Source organism: Fusarium musae, chromosome 3, assembly GCF_019915245.1.
Source record: "Fusarium musae strain F31 chromosome 3, whole genome shotgun sequence".
Taxonomy (NCBI): domain Eukaryota; kingdom Fungi; phylum Ascomycota; class Sordariomycetes; order Hypocreales; family Nectriaceae; genus Fusarium; species Fusarium musae.
Genome location: NC_058389.1, coordinates 3,665,143 through 3,688,542, shown reverse-complemented (window position 1 = coordinate 3,688,542; position 23,400 = coordinate 3,665,143). Strand labels below are relative to the sequence as shown.

The 23,400-nt window shown below is 49.0% G+C and overlaps 7 protein-coding genes across 7 annotated transcripts; 2 read left to right on the top strand and 5 right to left on the bottom strand.

Moving 5' to 3' along the window:
- Nucleotides 1-10: 10 nt before the first annotated feature.
- Nucleotides 11-3,362, bottom strand: J7337_004563 (uncharacterized protein; the record flags this gene model as incomplete). The annotated part of the gene is made up of 2 exons (XM_044822255.1): nucleotides 11-310; nucleotides 360-3,362. The coding sequence occupies 2 exons, from the start codon at nucleotides 3,360-3,362 to the stop codon at nucleotides 11-13; spliced, it is 3,303 nt and encodes a 1,100-aa protein (XP_044683588.1).
- Nucleotides 3,363-7,455: 4,093 nt separating this feature from the next.
- Nucleotides 7,456-8,701, bottom strand: J7337_004562 (uncharacterized protein; the record flags this gene model as incomplete). Its single annotated transcript, XM_044822254.1, has 3 exons — nucleotides 7,456-7,615; nucleotides 7,663-8,209; nucleotides 8,302-8,701. The coding sequence occupies 3 exons, from the start codon at nucleotides 8,699-8,701 to the stop codon at nucleotides 7,456-7,458; spliced, it is 1,107 nt and encodes a 368-aa protein (XP_044683587.1).
- Nucleotides 8,702-9,602: 901 nt separating this feature from the next.
- J7337_004561 (uncharacterized protein) lies at nucleotides 9,603-10,800 on the bottom strand (the record flags this gene model as incomplete). Its single annotated transcript, XM_044822253.1, has 3 exons — nucleotides 9,603-10,347; nucleotides 10,399-10,656; nucleotides 10,724-10,800. 3 exons carry the CDS (start codon nucleotides 10,798-10,800, stop codon nucleotides 9,603-9,605), a joined length of 1,080 nt encoding a protein of 359 aa, XP_044683586.1.
- A 1,571-nt stretch (nucleotides 10,801-12,371) lies between these two features.
- J7337_004560 (uncharacterized protein) lies at nucleotides 12,372-13,685 on the top strand (the record flags this gene model as incomplete). Its single annotated transcript, XM_044822252.1, has 1 exon — nucleotides 12,372-13,685. One exon carries the CDS (start codon nucleotides 12,372-12,374, stop codon nucleotides 13,683-13,685), a length of 1,314 nt encoding a protein of 437 aa, XP_044683585.1.
- Nucleotides 13,686-14,177: 492 nt separating this feature from the next.
- Nucleotides 14,178-15,679, bottom strand: J7337_004559 (uncharacterized protein; the record flags this gene model as incomplete). Its single annotated transcript, XM_044822251.1, has 2 exons — nucleotides 14,178-14,592; nucleotides 14,661-15,679. 2 exons carry the CDS (start codon nucleotides 15,677-15,679, stop codon nucleotides 14,178-14,180), a joined length of 1,434 nt encoding a protein of 477 aa, XP_044683584.1.
- A 1,752-nt stretch (nucleotides 15,680-17,431) lies between these two features.
- On the bottom strand, nucleotides 17,432-18,635 carry J7337_004558 (uncharacterized protein; the record flags this gene model as incomplete). The annotated part of the gene is made up of 4 exons (XM_044822250.1): nucleotides 17,432-17,764; nucleotides 17,815-18,173; nucleotides 18,236-18,377; nucleotides 18,420-18,635. The coding sequence occupies 4 exons, from the start codon at nucleotides 18,633-18,635 to the stop codon at nucleotides 17,432-17,434; spliced, it is 1,050 nt and encodes a 349-aa protein (XP_044683583.1).
- A 1,971-nt stretch (nucleotides 18,636-20,606) lies between these two features.
- Nucleotides 20,607-23,046, top strand: J7337_004557 (uncharacterized protein; the record flags this gene model as incomplete). The annotated part of the gene is made up of 4 exons (XM_044822249.1): nucleotides 20,607-20,752; nucleotides 20,802-20,936; nucleotides 21,175-22,013; nucleotides 22,061-23,046. The coding sequence occupies 4 exons, from the start codon at nucleotides 20,607-20,609 to the stop codon at nucleotides 23,044-23,046; spliced, it is 2,106 nt and encodes a 701-aa protein (XP_044683582.1).
- Nucleotides 23,047-23,400: the final 354 nt, after the last annotated feature.

Sequence of the window (23,400 nt, the reverse complement as noted above, 5' to 3'; positions counted from 1 at the left end):
GAGAACCATCTCAATGCATTCTTCTCAACTCCTCAATCAAGTTGCGCATATCCTCGATACTTGGTCCGAGACCTTCGCAAACAAGCTCTTGCTTTCCTTCATCCATATCCAAGAATCTCTCAACCATCTCCCCGTCTATAAATCGGAAAGGTCCCTCGCTCTCCCGGTTTTCATTACGGAAGGAACGCCATAGCTTAAATTCGACGCTTCCTGGTACGTGAATGTACTCTTCCATCTTTGACTGGAACGTCATAAGCAGGTCCTGGTACTGTGGTGCAATATCACCGTAAAGATACAACGAGCCCTCGGCCTATTTCCTATTAGCTTATGTCTCATGTTCTACTGCAGTGTGTGCTTACCGAGGCGAGGAAGGCTCGTGGATGGATAATTCCGTTCTCCGCCATTGGGACATTGAGTTTTCGAATCCGGTTGATCTGTTCGCCAATATTCATTTCGCTCGTAATCTCCAGGCGCATTCGGTCTTGCTCTGTCGGCGCATCCACGTTTCGTTGCAGGACAACGAGATTGCCCTTTGAATCAGCCTCCAGCCACCTCTCTCCTTCAATATGACAGACCGAGGTGGCCCATAGAGGCTCGAAGTGACGTGCCCGTTCCTGTAACTTGGCCTTGTTGCCATCTTGTGCAGGGATGAACTCAACCAAAGATAGTGACTGCATCAGATCAACCACGCCAATCATGTTGCCGGATACGTCAAGATCCAGAGGCAAGGCCGCCGGGCGATAAACAGCGAGCTTCTGGAGTGAACCGAAACTGCTTGTCTCTTGCAGGAAACTGTAGGCCACAACTGTCTTGGACAGTCCAGCAATGATGTTGTCATCAACCATGCCTAAACACCGGCAAGGGCCTTTCAAATTGTGGGAGACAATCTGGTACACCTGACGATTTGAGTCAACTCCGAGGACCAGGATACGGCCGCCAGTACCGTTTGGGTCTTCCACCCCATCACTGATGAAGCTTGTGCCAACAACAAATCTCTCCACATGGTTGCCGCCAACATCGGGGAGCTCAGTCCTAATGACACATTCGACAATCTCGAGGCTGCTTGAAGCATTCAATGGGAAAGGCGAACCGAGCTCCTTGAATACAATCTCATCAACAAGCCTGAATGAGCTCGACACAACCTCTTCGTTGCCGACTAACTCCTTCTTGATGGAGCCTAGACCAAAGGCTTTCAGTCCTGGGGAGTAGGCTACTCGTCTGACAGTTTCGTTGACAGGGAGAGCCTTCACGTGTGTAAGTCTCTCCTTATCAACATGACAGATTCGAATATGCTGGTCTGTAGACAGAATCACGGAATCTGGGAAGGCATGGGAATCAAATGGTGCAACAAAGGTGGCATCGTCGGCGGTTGTGGCAGAGAATATGATCCGTCCTTCGGCGCCATAGATGAGACTGGCATGCTCAGTCGTCACAAAAACGTTCGATGTCCCATCCTGTTGCGGGAGTATATGTAGTCGAGCTGGGTTACTGCCCAAAGTCACGCTTTTCCGACCAGAGACAGCGAAGCCCTTGGTAGATACATTGAACGTAACCACATTGCCGTCTTCCATTGCGACCAAAAGTGTAGGCCCCGATATCTCAGGCGGATGTAGTTGGACGAGTGCAATATCTCTGGGGACTGTCGCACTATCCTCAGTTTGCCTCATGGACTCTCCATGGAGTGGCTTCAAGGAAGCCATATCTATCAACGATATCTGTCCAGAAGACCACCAGCCGACTACACCGAGATCTGGTGGATCCTGGGCAGCATGTATGCATGATATTTGATCAGCTTGTGAGTCTGAGTGGTTTTGGCTTTGTTGAATGTTAACAGCCAGGTTCTGCAAGAGATTTAATGAGACAAGGGATGTTCCATCAACTGAAAGCAATGCCCACTTGCTGTTTGCTGACGCTCTTGTGATCGACTTGCCGCTTGGAACGTCCCATTTATTGGTTGCCGTGCCACTTTCGGGATCAAGTAAGACGACTGAGTGAGGAGTGATCTGGAGCAACTGTCCGTTGGGAAGATTTGAAGCCAAAAGGGTCTCGGTGTCGAGTGACATGCCCTGGAAAGAGTATATCTCTTCAATCCCGCCTTCACGGTCGAAACTGAGAACTCTTGTCTCGGTGATTGCTGAGACAACCAGGGTATCTACCAGGTCAGACCCGTATGAACGAAGTGTAAAGAGACCCCTGGTCCCCTCCAGCTCGTCCAGAACACCTCTATCTTCAAGACCGACACCGCTTCGAATACTTCGAAGGCTCCCATCGCGGTAGGCACCACAGCCTGCGACTATTCTTGACTGACCAGACGAAAAGGCATTGCCAGCTTGAGCGTCGCCTTCTCGGTTGCCCATATCCATGATGGAAAAATCAAGAATGGGCGCATTATTTGAGAAGGACTGGACCAGCGTGACAGTGGCGCTTTCCACGTCGATCTGATAAAGCTGCGAGTCACCGTGGTGTGAAGCCACAAATAAGGTGTTATCCCCAAGATAAACCAGATTGGACGCTCTGGATGTGATGGCTGGTGAGCGACCGATCTTGAGAGGCTCGAGTGTCATGCCGGTCACAACAACGCCGGTGGTTTCGAGGTTTGTCTCAATCGTCAACAGATCCAGTCGTCCATAGTCATCAGCCAACAAGTAATGTGTACCATCGTACTCAGCCCAAGAAACAAATATTCTCGGATCCTGAAGAACCGAAGATACACTTCTGTGTGTCAGGCCATCAAAATATGTAAGAAGAGTCTCTCCAATGACTAAGATGCCACCTAAATGTGCCTTTGCTCCTTCGGTGTTGCGCACATGGTAACGCTTTTCCTCGTCTAACGGAACAGGAATGAGCATTGAGGCGTACGGGTCAGGAATGACAACGTCGAGCTCTCTGTCTTTATGGGGGTCGAACTTGGAAACGGTGTTCCCTTTGTCATCGTGAGTTAACCTATATATGACCAATCGGGCTTCTTCCTGCTCCAACTGTGTCTTGTATAAAAAGGCAATGGTCGGGTGACCGGTCCGGCTGTGGATGAAAGTGCTTGCCTTCATGAAAAGTTCTGTGAGTCTAACCTGGTCGAGTCGTTCCAGCTTGTTGGTAGAGCCCTTGCGTATGGGGAGTTTGAAAACATTCAATACTCCCTCCCAAAGATGCATGGCTAGGAATCGTCCGGTCGGATCGACAATGCATTTATTCTGACTTGACGAATGTCGCATATATGGCTCTGCCAGGTCTTCGATAACGCGCTCGATGGTCTCCAGTTGCTTTGTTAACGGGTTCCACACCAGGTTGAAGTAATGCAGTCTATCGGTGCCGATAAACAATAGATCGGTCTCTGAACCTTTGGGTCGTAAACATTGCAGCATCGCTATTGAGCCGTGGATGAGTTTCGTCTGTAGGCACACGAGGCCCTCCTCTGTGAGGCGCCATATTTCGAGTCGGTTCGCCTTCCTGTGAAGCCTCAATCAGCATCTGCTCGAGGCGTCATCGAAGGCGTTGGAGCTCTTACGCCACAACCAAGTCATCTATATCAGGGGAGAGCACGTTCGCCCGTAGGGCATGGCGTATGCTTGTAGCGCGATGGATAGGTGCGACATATGCCATATTGTCTTGCTCGTTAAAGGGGTCGCAAGCGTTGGATGTAGAGGAGAAGCAAGGTAACGGTGTTTGCCCCTCGACGAGAACTGTCGAGGTTCAAAAGCTCTCCAATGCAACTAACTGCTTGTCTCCGGGACCAGGTGCGTCACTAGCCCCCGGAGTTAGTGCGGATTACAGCGGTCCGGTGGGGTTCGTTAAGTTCCTAGGCTCCTAAAATGGATTTGAGATGCATGTACGGAGTATGCCGTTTAGTGGGGGCATAAACACTTACACCCCATGTAAGAAGCAGCTGGAGGTGAGGGGAGAAAAGAAACATGATCCCAACTCCATGACACAAAGACTTGAGTAAGGTAAGTTAAGTATAGGCTTGAAAGGTCTCTAGCATGAGGGTTTTCGACAACCTCACTAATTCAAGCTCTGAAGCTTTCTTGCTGCCTTGGGTCAGAGACACTATGTCAGCCCTCTAATTACAAGCTTAACATCTTTACCTAGAAGAAATAGTTTATACCATAAAAGTCATACTCAAGAACTCTTACTAGATCATTGCGGCATAGTCTGAGGATCAGTCAGTGATGAGGCGTGCGCTGCCACTGAAGCAACCCTTCTCGTCTTCCATCGCACCCTCTGCACTCAGCCCTTGCCTAGGTGTCCACAATAAACATGAACATCAGACTTTGGAGGAAGGAGTCAAGGGAATACACCAATTCGCATAAGGTACCTTACCTAATATCTGATAAGGTACTCAGAGTCGATTCACCATGTGAAATCCAACTTGAAGTCTCTCTTTATGACATCTTAAGTCCTTACTACTAAGTTATCTACCTGATGTGCCTTACTTCTCAGCATGAGTTCAACTACAGCCTCAACTGCCAGAAGTCGAGAAGTCGTCGATTACGCTATTAAGAACCAATGTTTCCATAATCATCAAGGCGCCCCATATCGATTTCGAGATCTTGTCAGACAGCTACGAGAAACTGCGGAACCGGCAAAAGAGAATGGGCTAGTTGATCAGCCTGGACTAACTGCAGCACCTTTGCCTCGCACGAAGATCGCATTAGAGCCGTTTCTCGAAGAGGAAAGCTACGACATCCCTATAGACCCCAAGGTCCCTGCTTCTTCTGTATTTAGATTTCTAGGCCAAACAAAAGGCCTTCGACTCCCCTCGGAAAGCATGTATACAGGACATGATCTGCAAACAGAACTGTCACAATATCTACAAGATATCCAGATTGCAAGCTCTTGCAACATCCTGACCGAATGGATCCCATTGACCTATGTCAGTGCTGAGAAAGATGAAGGCCTTGGCTTTCCATCCACCGTCTCACGATGGAAAACATTAGCCTTACGTGAATTAGAGGGTGATGAGCCTACATTTACGGAATCTGACCACGCTTCGTTCTATACACAACAGACACCAAATCAGGCTTGCACGCCAGACCAAATCAAACAGATATTCTCTCTAGATAAAGTGAGTCAGGGTGGGAAAGCTCGGGATTTGTTCTGATTTCGTTAGCATTACCGTTCAAACTTAGAGCCGGTGTCTCCTCCGCTTTCCCCTGCCTCTGACTTGGACGAACCATTTCTTCCAAGCACAGAACATATGATGATCGATCTGACCTCAGAACCAAGCAGTCCATCCAATCCTGCAGTTGAGGACTTAGGTTGGAATATGCAACATGGCTTTGTGGACTCTGAGCCTCTTGCACCTTCAACTATGCCCAGCTCTCCTCCGACGGCTAAGGCGGCTTTCTTGTCTAATACAGCAAAGAACCATTCATCTCTCAGGTTAGACGTACCTATGTTGCCATCTAGCACTGCTACCAGTCCAGCTCGGGGTAATTTTGCAGAAACTTTGGCACCTCATCTCCTGCGTTATGAGGAAGCACCCCAATCTTCAGCTGATGATGGGGGATATTTCGAAGAAGCATTGCAGTCTATATTAGATGAGAAACACCACCAGGCAAATCAGCGATTGGAACAAGAACGGTTGAACCCAGAAGACGCTTTATTACGATTGCAGGTACCAGCACTCGATTTTCAGACACCTGATCCTGAATGGATGTTACATTTGTCCGCTTCGCAGGATCATTTTGAATGGCTACAACAATTTTTCTCCAAGGCCTTTCATTTGACCTGCTACAAGGACCTAAGGCGTCTCGAAGCATCACTTAAATGGACGCCAATCCCTCATGAGAGTGGCAAAGTTTCATTGACCGAGGCATCTATTCAGTTGGGACCTGTGGCGAGAGAATTGCTTACCCTAAGGCCTCCCCGACTATGCAGTCACGACTACATCGTTTGTCGAAACTTACCAATGGTGCTCCATATTCTGAATGATGAAGAGATTGAACAAGAAGTTGCCTCAGTTGTGGTGTCGTCACCATCAATTTATCACCAGAATCAGGACAGCTCGACGGCTACTTCTCAATCTCAGAAGCCTCATGTTGCGCCGTCCTTGAAGGAATTAATAGGTTCGTTACGACAGGGAACAGGAAATAAGCATGTTTGCGAGAGGGAGAATCTATTGCTGGAAGCCACTGACCCGAGTGCGTCCAGCAGCTTGTTGTCTAGTTTCATGCAGCTTCGACAACCGAAAAGGCTGAAGAAAGGCAGTAGCTCCTCTCGAAGTTCGGCAGCCCTAAGGGCCATGCCATTCATGGCTGATCCTACAATACTACCCGTTATCCAAGAAGAGGCCCAGAGCGAGCTGCAAGACGCTCCGGTTCCAAATCTCGACATTCCTCAGGAGACTTGTCGTTACATAGTCTCGTTGGACTTGAATCGCAGCACTCTCTCCTACCTGGAGAAAGTCTGGCCACAAGCTGAGCTCATCGACCGAGACTTCTCACAGTACAACACAGTTTCCTGGTCTCCTGGATCGGCTCAAAGAAGGGAAATCATTTCGTCTTTGGCGTTTGAGGCTGATATATCCATGAGCCCTGGTGCCGGCCTCATATTAACTACGATACTGAAAGTGAAGCAGAAACCTCTTCCTGGATCCAGTGCTCTCATACCATTTCGTGAAAGAGTCAGACAAGTAAGTGAGAAATACGAATCTTTATTTATATTGGTATCAGAATCGAATCCGTTGGGAGAATATGTCGGGTCACCAACACCCTCTGATATCTCCGGGTATGCTGACTTCGTACGTTTCACAACAAGTCTTCGAGCAGGCATATCAACACATCTGGTTTCTGGCTGCGATGAAACACTTTCTAAATGGGCTTTGTCCATAATGTCCCGCTATTCTTCATCAGCTCATCAGTTTCGGTCTTTTCTTGACTTTCGTGATGGTGCATGGGAGTTATTTCTGCGCCGTGCTGGTCTCAATATCAGTGCAGCACAAATAATAGCAGGTCTGCTAGTATCTGAATACGGTCAAGGCGGACTTGCGAACTTTTTAAGTATGAGGGCAGAAGAACGAGTTTCCAAATATGGTCAAATCATGGGAGGCAGGAGAATACTAAGCAATGTTTCGAGAATCTTGGACCGAGAGTGGGTGTAGTCAGCCACCACATAAAATGTACGGAGTAACTGGAGCACAATGTTTCTGTACTTTACGATGGGTCACCTACATTTAGACCTACCTGTGAGAACTTTGAGTCCCCGACTTGTGGATCAATGACCAGGTAACTAGAGATGCACTCGAGTACGCAGGGAAGGGCGTGTTACAGATCACAATGAGCAGCTTCAAGCAATATCACATCGCAGCACAACAGACTTATGCCCACCGAGCTCAGTGAGATCGCTTCTATTGCCCTACATACATACCCATGCTTACCGTCTACGCTTGTACGTCTATTCATGCATCTCAAACACTATTCAGGTTGGGTCAGATACCCCCCAAAAGTTCAAAATCGTTCAACAGACCTCCCACATTGGCCGCGGTAACTTTCGTAAAGGCAAGGCGCCCTGTGAGGCCTTAAGACCAACATAGACGACTCGACGCGTAGGATTTGAGAGATTGACGGAGCGAGATTGGATGCCGTAATAGTCCGAGATGGTATGTGTGAGCCAGCGCCTAAAAGTTGTTAGTAGTTGCACTGCACCCTCGATGTCGATACTCACTTGAAGGCGGCGCTTTCATCGGTGCCGAACGAGTCAAATAGCATACCCGAGTCGACCGTCTCCTGTGACACTTCACGATGCGCATGCTTCCATGTTGCCTTCTTCTCTCTGAGCTCCCTCATGGCGCCGTTCCTACCGACGAACACAATCTCTTCATCATCGGAGTCCATCTGCTCAGCTGCACTATCAGCATCGTCATCAGCAGTGACAGCTGGCGTTGTGGTCATAGCCTGCTGATTAGCGAGATATTGTCGCACAGGCTCTTCCAGCGACCGCACCCAGGTGCGCACAACGGGACTGCGCTTAGTGGCTTCGCGGAGATCGCGAGGAACCTCACCAGCTCCGAGACCCGTGGCGCTGCCTGCCTTGAGTTGCTGTTTCTTGCGTTCAGCAAGGAGACGGGCCGTCTTATCCTCAACCTGTTTGCGCACGCCACGGTCCCAGAACTGGGCAAGCTGGTAAGGCACTCGGTGGATCGGATGAGTAGGATGGACTTCGTAATCGGAAGGCAGAGGCGGTTGAGCGTTTGGAACGCCCATCAAGCGGTCTAACACAGCGAGGCCAACGATCAGTATGCTGCTGCGCAAAAGGAAGCAGATCCGAGTTCGGAGTGCTTCCTTATCAATGATAAAGCCATACCATTCTCCCAGCGACGCCGCTGGCGACTACCCTCCTTGCCCTTCAGAACCATATCCCGCTTTCGCTGGCTATCCCTCCTCGAAGGTGGTCGTCTCAGGGTCGATATCGGGGCCTCATCTTCGTTGAAATTGACATTACGCCCGGGGGAATTGGAGTCGGCTTTTACAGCCTCGTCTAGAGGGATCGCAAGAGGAGTGCCGGTTCCACGCGCGATGGGGGAAACGCTAAGAGATTGAAGAGCCGAAACAGTCCAAGCATCAATATCAATGCTGCCATTCTTGACTGGTGTAGGAGACGAATGTACTTGTAAAGCCTCCAGCGGAGGGTTTGTCGCCGCGGGAGTAGGAGTATTCGAGGCCGACTGTTGTTCGGGTGGCGGTACGGAGCTGTAGATAGCCATGATGATAAGACTCGCGGGGTGGTCGCTGACGATGGAGTAGAATAAAGATGAGATTTAAAGATGAGAGTGATTGAAACTCACGACGATGTCTTGAGACAAAGACTCTAGGTCTGATAGGGAGAAAGAAAGAATCTCTAGGTTCTAGGTCTTGAGATGGAAGAAGGAGGTAGAGATGGCTCCGGCAATGGAGAAAGGACAGAAACGATGGAGATGGTGGTTTAATTGATCGACGGCATTGGATTGGATGCTACAGGGCACCTCTAGACCCTCCCCCTCCTGTCTCATACCTCATTGAATGACATGCGGTGATTCATTCAACTTGATTAGACAAAATCAACCAATCATATCTCGACCGCATCCCACAGGGGGCAAGCCAGAGACACCCAATTCCGCATTTGCAGGCGACGCGAGTCACCCGTCACCCGCGGAAGCGGGGGTCATTTAGGGCCATGATAGGGCCCAGGCACCAGGCTTCTTCTATTCTGTCATGAGAAGCTGATGATGCTGTGAATGACCGCTACTCAAGGCTTCATTGGTAGAATGCAATATCTCAGCATTGACTTGGAGCAACACAATTTCCTCCCGAGTCAGCTGGCGCGGTATCTGATATTCCTCTTTATCTCGCGTACCTAGGGAGACAAGGAATGCTGTCGACAAGCATTCTCTTGATCTTGGCCTGGCTGACTTCGAGTCATCAAGGCCCCCACACATATCTTCAATGAGTCAAACTCGGACGGCTCGGGAGAAGAAGAAGAAAATGTACATTTCTAAAGAAGTATGCAAACCTAGGTAATCACTAAATACCAATAAAATACCTCAAATAATTATGGTATATCACATGCTCGCTGTCAACCCTGAACTCGTCTTGTAACTTTAAGGCAAGGTAAGAGAGGTGAATTCCTCAGTGTTCGGCGGTGGCGTCGTATGTCCTATGAGGGTTGCCAATACCGCCAGGTTTTAACAACGGTTGGCTCTCCCGCTCGATAGCACGCTCTTCTCTCTCTTGGATATCGTGCAGGTCCTCCTCCGTTTCGGCGTATCTCTCCGGGTGACCGGTGAAAGGTCCTGGAAGACCACGCTCCCAACCCTCAGAATAGGTCCTGCTGCCTGGCGGGGGCCTTCGGGGCGCGCTCGAGTACTGCACTGGTGAGTGTGGTGCGCTGTCGATGTGGCCGTTGGCATGACCGCCATGCTGCCGCGCCATGTATTCGTAATAAACACCCATGAATAGGACTGCTCCCTGCATAGATGCAGTGATCAAGTAGATGAACCATGTGCTCCATCCTTCCCAGCCCAGGCGGGCAAAAAGGCTTCCTGCGAATAAGAAGCCACCGGGCGTCTGGATGCACATCATGGGGATGCTCAGACTGCCAACATGTTTCAAATGGTATGTCATCCAGATCTGAGGCACGTATTGGATAGCGGCCAGGACTGTGGCCATGATTCCCAAAAAGTTTGCCCAGAAAACGAGATGATCGGGCAGAGCAATAAAAAAGACACCCGTCAGGATAACCACAATGAGGCCGTGAAGGACACAGAGTAGTCCAACCATGACAGCGGTCTGCCATCTGGGTGCATCGCCACGAAGATCCTCTGGTGGAACATTGGCTTCTCTGTATCTGAAGAAGATGAGGAATAGGACAAGACTGGTCAAATGTTAGTGGAGAAAACAGATCGAGCTGGGTGCGGAGGCTAACATGAGGCTGAAGCAGACCCATTGAGCGCCTAGCTGGGCAACGCCGAGCAGACCGGCGACGCACTCGAATCTACCGAGCTCTTTGCAGCATCCTATGGCAGCACGAGACGGTGGGACAGTAAGGATATTGGCGAAACCGGCAGTAGCGGAAGTGGTTCCAAGCAATACAAAGTAAGGTGAGATACCTTCGGAGGTGCCTCGGGAGATAATGCGATAATGCTGAGGGAGGTAGGACACGAGAATGCCGAGTAAGAGGACGCTACAACATCAAGGTTAATAACAAGGACACACGCCATCAAATTTAGAGAGGGGTTGCGCAGCCATACATAGAAACGACAAGCTCAAGATACGAGGGCGTCTTGAGCCGGTCGCATTGGTCGTCTTTTGGGGCAAAAACGTCCATGGCGGATATAAGGTGAAGTGCGCGAAGGTATAATAACACGGCCGCGCTACTTCGGGAGAGGACGATTGAGGATTCGTCCCAGCAGGTGTCGCGAGGAGGTGAGAGTGAAGCTCGCGAGAAGCCTGGCAGGCACAAAAGAGAAAATGATCACAAGTAATCACGAGATCAGACGAAGGAAAGTCAGGGTCCAGTCGTCTCTTGTCAAAGAGGTTTGCCCAGCTTAGCTTTGGACTGGTATTGGGCACGGGCTCGTGTGGAGAGAAATGATAGAAGGTCGGGCACCTTGCGTTGCTGGGGAGTGACGTATGATGGGTTATTTTAGTCGGTGTCTTGTCTAGGCGAGGCTGGCTGTGTTTCGCGGGGAGGGGCAGCGTTGTAGAAGAGACTCAAGAGAGCGTAGCGCAGCTGGAGCTGGATCTGGAGTGGAAAAGCGAGAGCGAGTCGGCACTGACCGATAGTCGACGATACAAGGATGTGAATTGCCTGTTTTGGCCAGCTGAACTAGGAGATCATGATTGGTGAGACAGAAGAGAAGAGAAAGTTTCAAAGAGGATGTTTATCTTTTGGTATGTTGAAGTCCAAAAGGGAGAAGTCTTTTTTGGATTGGGGTGAGATAAGATGAAGGAAGAAGAAAAGAGAGGTAGGGAGAAAAGGAAGGAAGGAAGGAAGGAAGTCGGAGAATTAATTAATGTAATCAAATGACGACCACCTCAAGCTGAATATGAGACTGTTCCTTCCTGTCTTCCTTACCTAAAAGCTAAAGGAAAAGCGGGTGGCTCTAAAAGAAAACCTTCGAGCACCTGCCCTGAATTCCATGTTCCAATAGTAGAAGTACCTCACTAGGGGTGCAACATCCAAGATTTCAAGTGGTGATCCATCTCCCACTGTAACTTAGTGCTAAACTTGTCCAACTACAGCGACGAATAGAGGGGAATACACTTCGGCTTGATAGCTTTTCACACCTCGCGTGTTTCTCTGCTTCGGCAGTACCTGACCTGACCCGGGCTGAGAACCTAAAATTATAGTGACCCGGAAACTGGGACGCAGCGATAGGTATCTCCTGAAATATACCTGTAATCAGCGCCTCTTTTCAACTTCTCGCAATAACTGCCAAGACGGAAAACGGCGATCTCGAGCTGCCCTTTTCGTGTAGTCACCCGCTGGACCCTGCAGAAGAGAACTAACTAGGCCAACGTATGGAGTTAGGGAGTACAGTACGGCCATTGGATTTGTCGGAGGCCGCTGAGGAGATCCTTTGTCTACCGGGGGGCTTGGCGCCAAACCATATGACGTTGCTATGAGGATATATGAGACAGTCGACGATGGCTTCAGCTGTTTGATCTACAGTGAGAGGTCCTTCGGAATCTGTTTCAATAGAGCGAATGTCACAGGACCCTTAAATTGTCCAACTGAAAAGGATCCTTGGATGTTACATATCTGAAGATTAGAGCTTGGCCAGGATCATGATAAGCGTGTAAGTGACAGTCAAACAACCTTAGGTGAAGGTCTCCACTCTTGTACCTCATTTTCTTGTCCATCGCCATCTCGCAACTTTCAACTCAACTTACACCATGGACATGGATGGTCCTGAATCGGCAATTGAACCAGCACCCTCACACCCAGAGTTGCAGCCGAATGATCTGCAGGATCAGGACAGGGACTGTGATCAGCAGCAGAAAGCACCATCATTAAACCTCATCGCTGAAAATCAAATCATTCAGCCTGATAATGACATAAACAACCAAAATTACTATACATCTGCACAATGGACTGCCGATGGAACATCACTCATCGTATCATCTGCCATCAACTCCATATCCACCTTTGTCCTCCCTGAAGATCTTCTCGACCCATCAGCTTCACGCCCGCGACAGCTCGAGTCTCAATCCTCAATATCACTCCCTGAGCCCTCTCAAACGATCATCCCGGCGCCCTTCTACTCTCTAGCTGAGCCAACCTCGCAAACAGTCCTCGTAGGATGTCGTGATCATCCTATTCAGCTCTACCATCTCTTCCCTCCAGATGATGATGGCCTCGCGTCGCGTTCTGCCCCACTTGCTTCGTATAAATTAATACGTTTTGAAACAGAAGAGTATATCACGCCCTCATCTATCCTCTGGGATTCACCCGGGACGCATTTCCTCGTCGGCTCAACGAACCGGCTTGATTACTTTGACATGACTCGACCAGGATCAGATGGTCCGATACTTACTATACCCACCATCCCTTCTAGACGTCATATACGGAAGGGAAATGGAGTTGGTATGAAGGGCACTGTCGCTGCTCTCGCTTCCTCGCCTGTGGATGGTAATGGGAGCTCTATTATTGCTGCAGGGACATGGACACGGTGGATGGGATTGTATGATACGCACCGCTCAGACAAGGTTATTGCAAATTGGTCTCTCCCTCGCTCTGAGGACATGCCAGGTGGAATAGGAGGTCAGGGAATTGTTCAGGTCCGCTGGAGTCCATGCGGCCGATATATGATCCTCAACGAGCGCCATGCCTCTGGTCTGATTGTGTATGACGTTCGCGGAACGGGTGAACTCCTCTGCACACTTCGAGGTCGGAGTGCACCTACACAGCAGAAGATGATGGTGGATGTCTTTGCCGGCGATCCCTATGCTGAGTTCCCATCTTTCGAGGTCTGGGCAGGCACACAAGATGGTGGTGTTGCAGTGTGGGAAGGCGTTGGCTCTCAAACTGGTGTTGTCGATCCATCATGGACATGGAAGCCCCATGGTGCGCCGGTAGGAAGCACTGCTTTGCATTCGAGCGGTTCTGTAGTCGCAACGTGCTCAGGAGGATGGGGTTTTAGAGACGCGTCAGAGACGAAGACAGTGTTCGACGAGTCTAGTATCAAGATCTGGACTATAGGAGGCTGAATTGATTAAAAACACGGTAGGAAACACGGTATGCTAAATGATAATCATGCAAGTTGGTAAGATGACACTTGGAGGAATCCACTGTTAAGCACAGGCTCACCGCGAGTAAGTATTGGCTTCAGTTCAGCGTCCAACTTTGGTTCCAATTTGATATAAAGAAACAAAGAATAACGTCACGATATACTAAATGATGAAAATTTCTTTGAGTTAATGTTGTTTAATTTCTTTATATCATAGCTATCTACCGAAAACCCATACCCATGACCGTGTGGCCATCATATCTCATGATTAACCCAAGCTGAAGCTCTTCTACTCCAGCACTGTTGGGAACCGCTTCATTACAACTTGCAACTCGTCCTTTATAGTAATGCAACTCCGGATATCAACTCCATATGCTAACCCAAGAGCAAACGCCAAAGCAATTCTCGAGCTGTGGTGCCACTCGCCGCCTGTTTATGTGCCGTCTCCCCTTTTCATCAGATTCATGTACAATTAGAACCACCCAGGCCCACGATTCTGCTGCCACAACGGACCTCCACCACCACCGCGGGGTCCAGGATACACTTGGCTCATCTGGCCTGGCGTGCTGATCGCTGTTCCAGGTCGTGGATATTCCTCGCTGATTCGTCCTAAGCCCGAGTTGTAACTGTGGTCGAAATCGTCGTCTCGCGTCAAAGGCACCTCATCATGCTCCATGTGCGATGATCCACCCACAGCACCCGCTGAGTTTCCATAGCCATAATTAGAGGAAGGATCCCATGGCTCGGAATATGGCTCCTCGTGGCCAGCAGCCGAGTTCATAGTGCGCTGCTGGTTCCTCACGGGAACTGGTGGGGGCGGTGCCATTTTGTCGGTCTCATGCATAAGGGGCACCGGAGCAAAATTATGGTTATTGTCTAATGGCGGACTAGAAAAAATCAGCAGTTAGCTTTTTGCGCGAAAAGTATAAAAGAGGCCTTTCATGGGGACGCTTACCCAATGTGTTGCACCTGGTGTTTCACGCCTGGCCCTTGGCGCGTATTTCCCTTCTTGCGCTTCCATAACCAAATGCCGAGAACTATGAGAGCTGCGAGGGCTGCTACGCCGCTGATGGTACCGCCGATGATGGCGCCCGTATTCTTGGAGCCATTGTCGTTGCCGTCGGTGTCAGGGGCATCAGAGTCGCCAGATTCTGTGGACGATGGGTCTGCTGTCTCTGAAGCTGTGGTTTCTGTGGAGGTGTCGGATTCGGTCTCCGATGCTGTCGAGGTTTCCGACTCTGTTGAGGAAGTTTCTGAATTTGTATTTGTATTTGTTGTTGATGCTGTTGACTCTGTTGTTGAGCCTGAGGAGGTTTCTGTAGATTTTGTAGATGCGCTCCTTGTGGTTGATGATTTTGTGGCGGAAATATCCGTCGTTGTTGTCCTTCTCCTTGTTCCTAGTGTTGTGGGCTCAGAGAGTGAACTCACTGGCTGTGTAAGAGGAACATTTATGCTTGTGAGGTCGATCGCACTCTTTCCTGAAGCTGTAGCCACCACTTTTGTCGCCAAACCAGATGTTGAACCGCATCCAAATTGAAAGAAACCACCCTCATAGCTATTTCTGTAGCACGAGTCGCTCCCTCTACATGTAAACACATATGGATTCACCTCTGTTTGTGGTCCACTGTCTGCATCCACACAGCCTGTGAATACACCCGATGTACAAGATCCGCCATCGGGACAACATCCCACAGCGCCGTGATCGACATCTACCACACAATGCGACCCAGCAGAGCAAGTTGCTGGTAGTCCAGGATCTCCCCCTAGGTAACCACAGATAGTGTTGAATTGCCTTCGCAACAATAATGAATCGTCGGGCGCAGGCGTCGCGGCGAGAGGATACGGCAGAACATTGAGTTCATAAAAGTCAATGGTCTTTGTCGGTTGTGGCAGAACGTGACCGGTAGCGAGATTGAGAACGCCAGAGATGACGAGAAACGGTGGCAGACGCGCCATTAGAAGGGCCGGGGTCATGATTTGCGATCTCGTGAATCTAATCTCAAGCAAACATGGTATAGTTGATCGGTTGAATCTGTAGTGTAATTAAGATCGTGGGCGGGTTTTCTTTTTGCTGAAGTCGTCGATATTAAGAGAAGATAGAGAGACGACTCTAGAAAGAGGACAGACACCCTTTGAACGGAACGGAAGAGAGGAAACTCAGTGCACGGGTAAAAAGGACAAAGGATGCAAAAATGATACGATGAGTAACCAAACTAACGATGTAACAAAGGGGTTAGAAAAGATCAAAGGAGGAAGAAATCGAAAAGCCCTTGAGTAGAAGGGGGGCCTGTGACACTGAACTCAGTCTGTGCCTCGTCAACCAACTTATCCAAGACTTGGCCTGACTTGTAAGCCAAGTGGAGTGAATTGTACAGTTAAGAAGTGGCTGGAGACTGTCCCAACTGTTGAAAATAGAGGACATGAACTAGGGAAGACCCTGAACGTTTCAAAATCGAGACGGTTTTGCTGCTTCTATGTATCCTCTCTGCCTGAGTCGCGTGTGGGCTTCCTTGCTACCCTGCCACTCTATTTCGGAGTCAAGCCACCTCTGACCAAGCCTTTTTGATTTCTCTCGATTACGACTTTCTCGCCAGATAAGACTCCAGGATCTGTAAGTTATAGCCCGTCGATGAGCGAACCAGGAACCAGAATAGAGCCGTTTAAAGTGCTGGCAGCCGGGGGGCGTCTTCCGATACTGCAACCCCGTATCCCACGGCAACTCGGGGTCCAATCAGGGATGGAGGACAGGCTGTTTTATGAGAGGCTGGTGTGGGCTTCGGAGGAGGCTGGGACGGTCGTTGGAAAACCAAGGAAGGTTTTGAAGAAGCAAAGTTTGACGGATTTGTTCAACTAAGTTGGATAAAAAAGAAAACGAAAAGAAGTAAGAAGAAATGAGAATTTGAGTAAACAACTGACGACATAGAGTAACTACATAGCAACCGGAAACAATTTGTTGATGTCTGGAATGCTTGGAAGGATTCTAGCAGCCAGTCTCATCTTCAGAACCTAGAGCCTCCTACGACACTTGGACAGGTGCACACCCTCAGAAGGGGCCTGAAGGGGCCTAGAGCCTAGAGGGGTCATATCTGCCACGTTGGCATGCGGCTTCTAACGAATGTCTCATCTCACGCCCTCAATTTGCGTCGATCATTGTGCATTAGTGATCGCTAGTGTCTCTTCTTTTGTTTGCGACCACATCCCTTCTTCTTGACCTTTTGTTCCGTTTTCAATATTTCCATCCACCAACGCCAATATTCTCCATCATGTCTTAATTGTTCTGTTATATCTCGTATTGAACTCACCTGCCACAAGTGTTCTAGCCGCCTATATTGTCTGTCAGTGCATCAGCTGACACACATCATCGTTTGGTAACTGTGGCGGTGTTTCACCATCCATTTCTGCTTCTAAATCGGGATACTGCACATCTTCACCGCAGATCTCATACGAATCCTGCACTATGAACTCGTATCGAGATGCATATCTAGCATGATTGCGGCCAGGGTACAAAAGAATATGCATAGAACATCATTTATTCCTCCACTCTATTGCTGCCAGCACATTTCCTTCCTATCCGTACATTCCGCGAGAGACAAGACCCTATACCATGCCATAACTCCTCAAGATCCAAGCCATTCTGTGCCACGAGCGTACATAATCCTTTTCAAACAAAACCACCACGACTAGCCGTGATGTAACCAATAACACCACAAAGATACTGGCGTCTTCCTAGACGAGCTCACGACTACTGTTAGACTGTCCCTCACAAGACAAATTCTTGAGTTCCTGGGCACCCGTCTTGCGGGCTTTCTTGGTCTCTTTAGCTTGTTTCTTCTCCATCTTCTTCTGTTGCTTGATCGCCTTCTTCTCCTTGCGAGAGAGCTTGGGAAATTCACTATCGGGTCCCCGAAGAACGAAGCCAGGATGCATGATGTTGAGCAATACGAGGGCGATCAAGATCGGAGTTGCATCGAGACCCAGTGGATACTCTTCATGAATCAAAAGTTGGTTGTGCTCATTAACACCAGGACCAAATTCGATCAGACGATACACAATTCGGATCTTGAAGTTGTCAGCTGGACATTTCGAATCAAAAAAGACGAAGTGCTTACCACAATGAGAATGAGAACCGTAAGCATAGTCAAGATGAGCCACTTCATGTGTCCCATACTTCGGCCCTCGAGTTGTCGAAGCTTGAAGTAGAAGAAAGCAGTGATACCAATGAAAATCAGAATGACAGCAAGCTGCAGACCAACACCAGCCATGTAAACTTTCTGTCCGATGCGAATGACATTCATATCCTCGTTATTAGAGAGCATACTTCCACCGGCTCCCTGGACCAGGAACAGAATGATATCGAGCCAGACGAAGAGGAGTGTCATGCGGATGGCCTTGATACCCAGGAGTTTTCGGTCTGGCATACGAAAATACACCATGCGTGCGACGGCCATGTAGACGAAAGCATTGACCCCTGAGTCAGTTAGCCTTTGGCCCCCAAAGTATTATCTTATACGGAGTACTTCAAGTACTTACAGAGAGGAGCAAGAAGAAAGAACAGTTGACCCAAGATAACATATGTCGTGTTCTGCTGATCCCTACTTCCTAAAGTCTTGAAAGCAAATCCAATGGTTTCCCAAGCTGCACCCATGATGGCTACCCAGCAGAATTTCTTTAACTGTTAGATACTAGAAGGCTACTGTTACTAGGTAGTACTCACCTTCTTGAAGAGAATTGCTTGTATGAGATGGACCATGGTCGTCATACCAAAGAGCACACAAAAGGCAAGATTGGCAGCAAAGCTGGGATCGAAGAAATAGTTGGCGTTGCACGCATCTACAGGAACACGGCCATATTTCCCAGGTACAGCAGTCGTGCAAGTCGCCGTTACTGAAGAAATCGTTGCGGCTGTTGAGGTAAAAGTTGTGGTAGACATGGTGTAAGTCGTGTAAGCCAGGCCCAGTAGAGAAGGGATTTAATGTGAGTCTAGAGGTGAGTATGGCTATTGAGCTGGTGAGCTGGTGAGCTTGTCAGATAAACGATATTCTGGTCATTCTCATGTCTTCCTTATATACAACTCCATCACGTTGTTTTGGCGTAATTACTCCATTTGGCGAGCTTCACTTCATGTCTGAGGCTCAGATCCAGCCCTAGAAGCTCTCCATGTCAGATTTGATCCGCTACAGGGGTCTCTCTGGCGGGGACACGCTGGCTCGCCAAAGCTAACGACTGCTCAGCCAACGAGGTGCGACCATATCGAGGCTGTGAGTCTCAAGCACATTCTGCATTCCCACGTTTCAAGAGACTGTCAAATCTGTAATTGACGACTAGGCCAGTCAGAGTCGTTCAAGCTGAAGTCGAGGTCCACTTTGTTGTTTGAAGGGCGGCGTGGCTTTGGGGAGCTTCATCTTCCTTCAAAGCTCAGCTTATTTTTAAGATGTGTCGTTATTGGCTGGTTCGTCTATTGAGAAGCTGATGTGGGGGAGTTTGTTGATGCGATTCTTAAAAGATAGCCCGTTGCTTACTTGACTTGATTCTTCGATATACAACTTCATTCCCTTAGATGATATTTCATTAGCTCGTTCGTTTGTTTTTGTTGTAGTTGTCACCATGGATGCACTTCTGATGCTGGTTGACGCGTTCTCCAGCTCAGCCTCCGCTAACAGCTCAATTGTTGAACATGGACGATTCAGAATTGCGTCCCAACCAAGCAAGCAATCTAGAGAAATATTAACTACTTTGCATGCCATTGATAATATAACTATGATACCTTCTGCCGGGTTTTCAGACGCCGAGTTGTCTTGGGAATAAGAAAACAACATATCCCTCGCCGTCTCAAACTCAGTACTCATGATAATCCTTTATAAGTAAACTTGTCATCATATATTCCCAAGTAATCCTATAGCCCATCGCAAGCTTCAGGGTCTTATTAGGATAGCCCATTGCAAGCCTACACGATGGATGAGTCCCAATAGATCATTTCGTCTACGATCTTCAATAGATTCTACAGAACTAACGTTAGGTATTGTCTACAAAAGTCATGTTTCAATATCATCAAATCGCTCGCTTCACAGTACATATCAGACACCAATTGCTGTATTTGCAGTTAGTGCTTCCCATGCTACTATTATTATATGAGGCCATTCCGACTTTCCAGATTTTTTGTATCATTAAACCTGACCTGGAATCCCGAAATCTTGATTTCTCGAGTCTAGATCATCCAATCCCCAGTTGCTAAAGAATGACAAGCATCTCTTAGTGGTGCCAAGCTTCGTACAGGGGACCCTTCTTCTCCACTCTGCCTGCCATGAACCCTTGAGACTGTCACCAGCCTCTGGTTGGAGCTCTTTTTTGCATCTGTCACCAGGAAAGATGCCTATTCGGAGTAGAGGATCATCAGTGCGCGCTAAGCTCGGAGGACAGTAGTTGATTAAAAAAGACTGTACACGTTTTGGTCTGGTAGCCGTGATACAATGACGGTTTAATTTGGATAGTGGTGACCTTCTCCTGAAACCCCCCAAAAAGTCACCTTCTCCCGCCTCCCACTCATTCTCGTGATACCATCATTCCATTGGCATCCATTTGTTAGTGGTCGGGAGCCGATCTACAGCGCAACTTGACTCGTCTTTGAGGGTGCACAGGCCCGCAATTGGTTGACCGCTTGAGCGCTTCTTTCCCCCAAATCCATCCCTCCTTCTCAATCCAATCCATCTCCGCATCCCCTCTCCCTCACGTACCATCGTGATAAAGTCAAAACAGAGGAAGGAGACGGATTAACCTTTCCGCTCGACTTCAAAACCACCTCGTGGCCCAAGGGACAGCTCCTGACAACTCCAACAAACCTAGGGCTCCTGCGGGGGATGTGCTCCATTGATCGGTCATATTTTATCTGAACTAGATCCTCATCATGCCTATCAAGGTCAAATCCAAGAAGCTTCCTGCCCCTCGCGAGGGTAGTCCTATCTCCATCCGCCATCTGGACGAATACGAGCGCGATCTTCCCAGCATTGGCGCTCACGATAACTTCAGAGATGTCGTCAAGAAGCTCTCACTGTAAGTAACCATGACTTGGTGCCAATTGACACTCACTGATGCTCTATAGATACTTTGTCGATGTCATTGAACTGCCGAGCACGTTTGAACAGCTGAGAACCACAGCTGCGGGGGCTCCTCTACGCATCTTGGTGGATCACCTCGCTGCAACCTGCACCAACCCGGCAATCGTCAATGCTCTTCTGTACGTATTAATCCGAAAAACAATTTACGGCGATATGTTCTCTATCAACATCACTCTGATGCTGTATCATAACCCTCCTGTGGTATCTGTCTGTGCCTGCAGATGACATGCTGTCAGGGGAGCCAATCACATATCTGCTCAGCCCATCCTCAATCTGACAGCATATGCGGTGCAACGATGATTCGGAACACATTCCTCATTGCTGATGAACCTTTGCTGACTGATCCAACCTCTACAGAGCTCTCAAATGGCATTATGCATCTTCGTCAGAACACCGCACTCTGGGAGAATCTCGGGCAGATGCATGTGAAATCGTTGCTTGGCGATTCCTGACTAGGCTTTCTGAACGCGAGGCAGTCAATTACTGCCTTTACGAGATCCCCGATGTGGACAATGACGATGAAGCTCAAGCTCAGGCTCAAGCGGCTGGTAATGGTCACACGGGCGACGAGGAAGCCGGCGAAACCGCCCCTCTGCTTTCTCATCTCCGCTCCATTGACAATCGCCGACGTGGACCAGGCCCTGCCGGTAGCAGCTTGAAACGTAACCAACTACTAAGTTCTCTCTCCCGCTTGACTATGACCTCGGATGATGATGACAGTGAGAGCGAGGGTGATCCCACTTCATCATTTAAGAACCTGAATGCTCTCGAGATTGCTGCCATTGCCGATGCCAAACGCTTCCTCAGCCAGCACATTGTCCAAAAGATCATCACTGCTATTTGGAGTGGTGACATAGTCTTTTGGGATAGCTTGTCTGTGCACTCTACAAAGAAGGTTCGGTTCTATAACCCTAGGACTGCAGATCCCTTTTCTCGCCTGCGCGTCCCCAAGTATCTCAAGAGCTGGGAGGTGCTGTTCTTCTGCATTTTCCTCGCCCTGTACTACGCTGTGCTCATTGTGCGAGACGAGTCACGTATTACAATCCCTGAAGTGATACTTTTCTTGTGGATCGCGGCTTTCTTCTACGATGAGCTTAGTGAGTGGCTTGATGCGGGCTCTATCTTTTATGCCACCGACATATGGAACCTATTCGACATGATCATGATCGCCATCGGGTTTACCTTTGCAATTCTGCGTAAGAACTATGGTCCTTCAGACAAGGTGATGTGCTGACACAATCAGGTATTATTGGCATTGTTCAGAACAAACCCGAGCTGAACGACCTTGCATTTGATATCTTGGCACTTGAGGCACTCTTCATGATCCCCCGTATCTTCTCGATTCTCAGTCTCAGCCCTGCCTGGGGTACTCTTATTCCATGCTTGAAAGAGATGGGCAAGGATTTCTTCAAATACATGGTACTTGTTGTTGTCGTGTATTGTGGCTTCTTGACTACATTTTCACTCGTGGGTCGTAATGTCTTTGCATTCAAGTCCATGGCCTGGATCTTGACAAAGATCTTTTACGGCTCGGCGCCCATCGGATTCGAGATAATGAACCAGATCGATCCCTTCTTTGGACCTCCTCTGATGATCATCTTCATTACACTTTCTAGCTTCCTGTTGATGGGCTCCCTGACAGGTATGCTGTCCAACAGCTTCTCGCGGGTTATCACCCACGCTAAGGAGGAGTACCTGTATGTGTACAGCGTCTACGTCTTGGAAGCGTCGACTAGTAACCGACTCACCCATTTCTACCCTCCTTTCAATCTGCTGGCCCTGGTACTCTTCCGACCTTGGCGTCTATTCTTTACGGCCGATGAGAAGTTCCGTGCTGGGCGTATCATGCTTCTCAAGGCGACTCATTGGCCCATTGTTGGCATCATCAAGCTGTACGAGATGTATCGAAAGCCAGGAGCCGTGGAAGATGAATTTGCTGGATTCAAGGGCCCATCGCGCTCTTCTCGACGCAACGGTAGGCACGCAATTGCTCAGAAGCGATCTGAGTCCAATATCGGTGGCCAGACGCTTTCTCCTAGGGGACGAGCGAATGGTAGGAGCATCGAGGTCCGCGAGGACGATGTGGATGCGCCAACAGCGATGGAGGTGCAGCTCACCGAGCTAAACCGGAAGATCGACCAACTCACTGCAGTTATAACGACTATGCAGGAGAAGCAAGCAAGTGGAAACGGCAGTGGAAGCTCAAGTACAGGTACCACTCCCGCCTAGCTACGGGTTTTTGGTGGTCGGGCCGGTCCTCGACAGCTTTGGAACATTGGAATATCTGGATTCGGGTTCTTCTCTGATCGGGTCTCATCGGTCGAGGTCAAGAGTGGGTATTCCAACAGAGGGGCCGGCAGCGAAGGGTTCCGGAAGAACTGGCATGATGTTGGGAGTAGCAGTGGGGAGACGGAGAGAAGCGGCTCTGGACATGTGCTGTGCCTGTGGATCAGGCCGTCTAAGAATGGGATAGGATACGAGTCGGCAACGGCCCGACAACCTGGAGCCCTCGAAGAAGCTTGTATTGGATTCGTCAAGTTTGCATTGTTTATGAGATTATCAGGAGTTATGAGTAGCATTAGA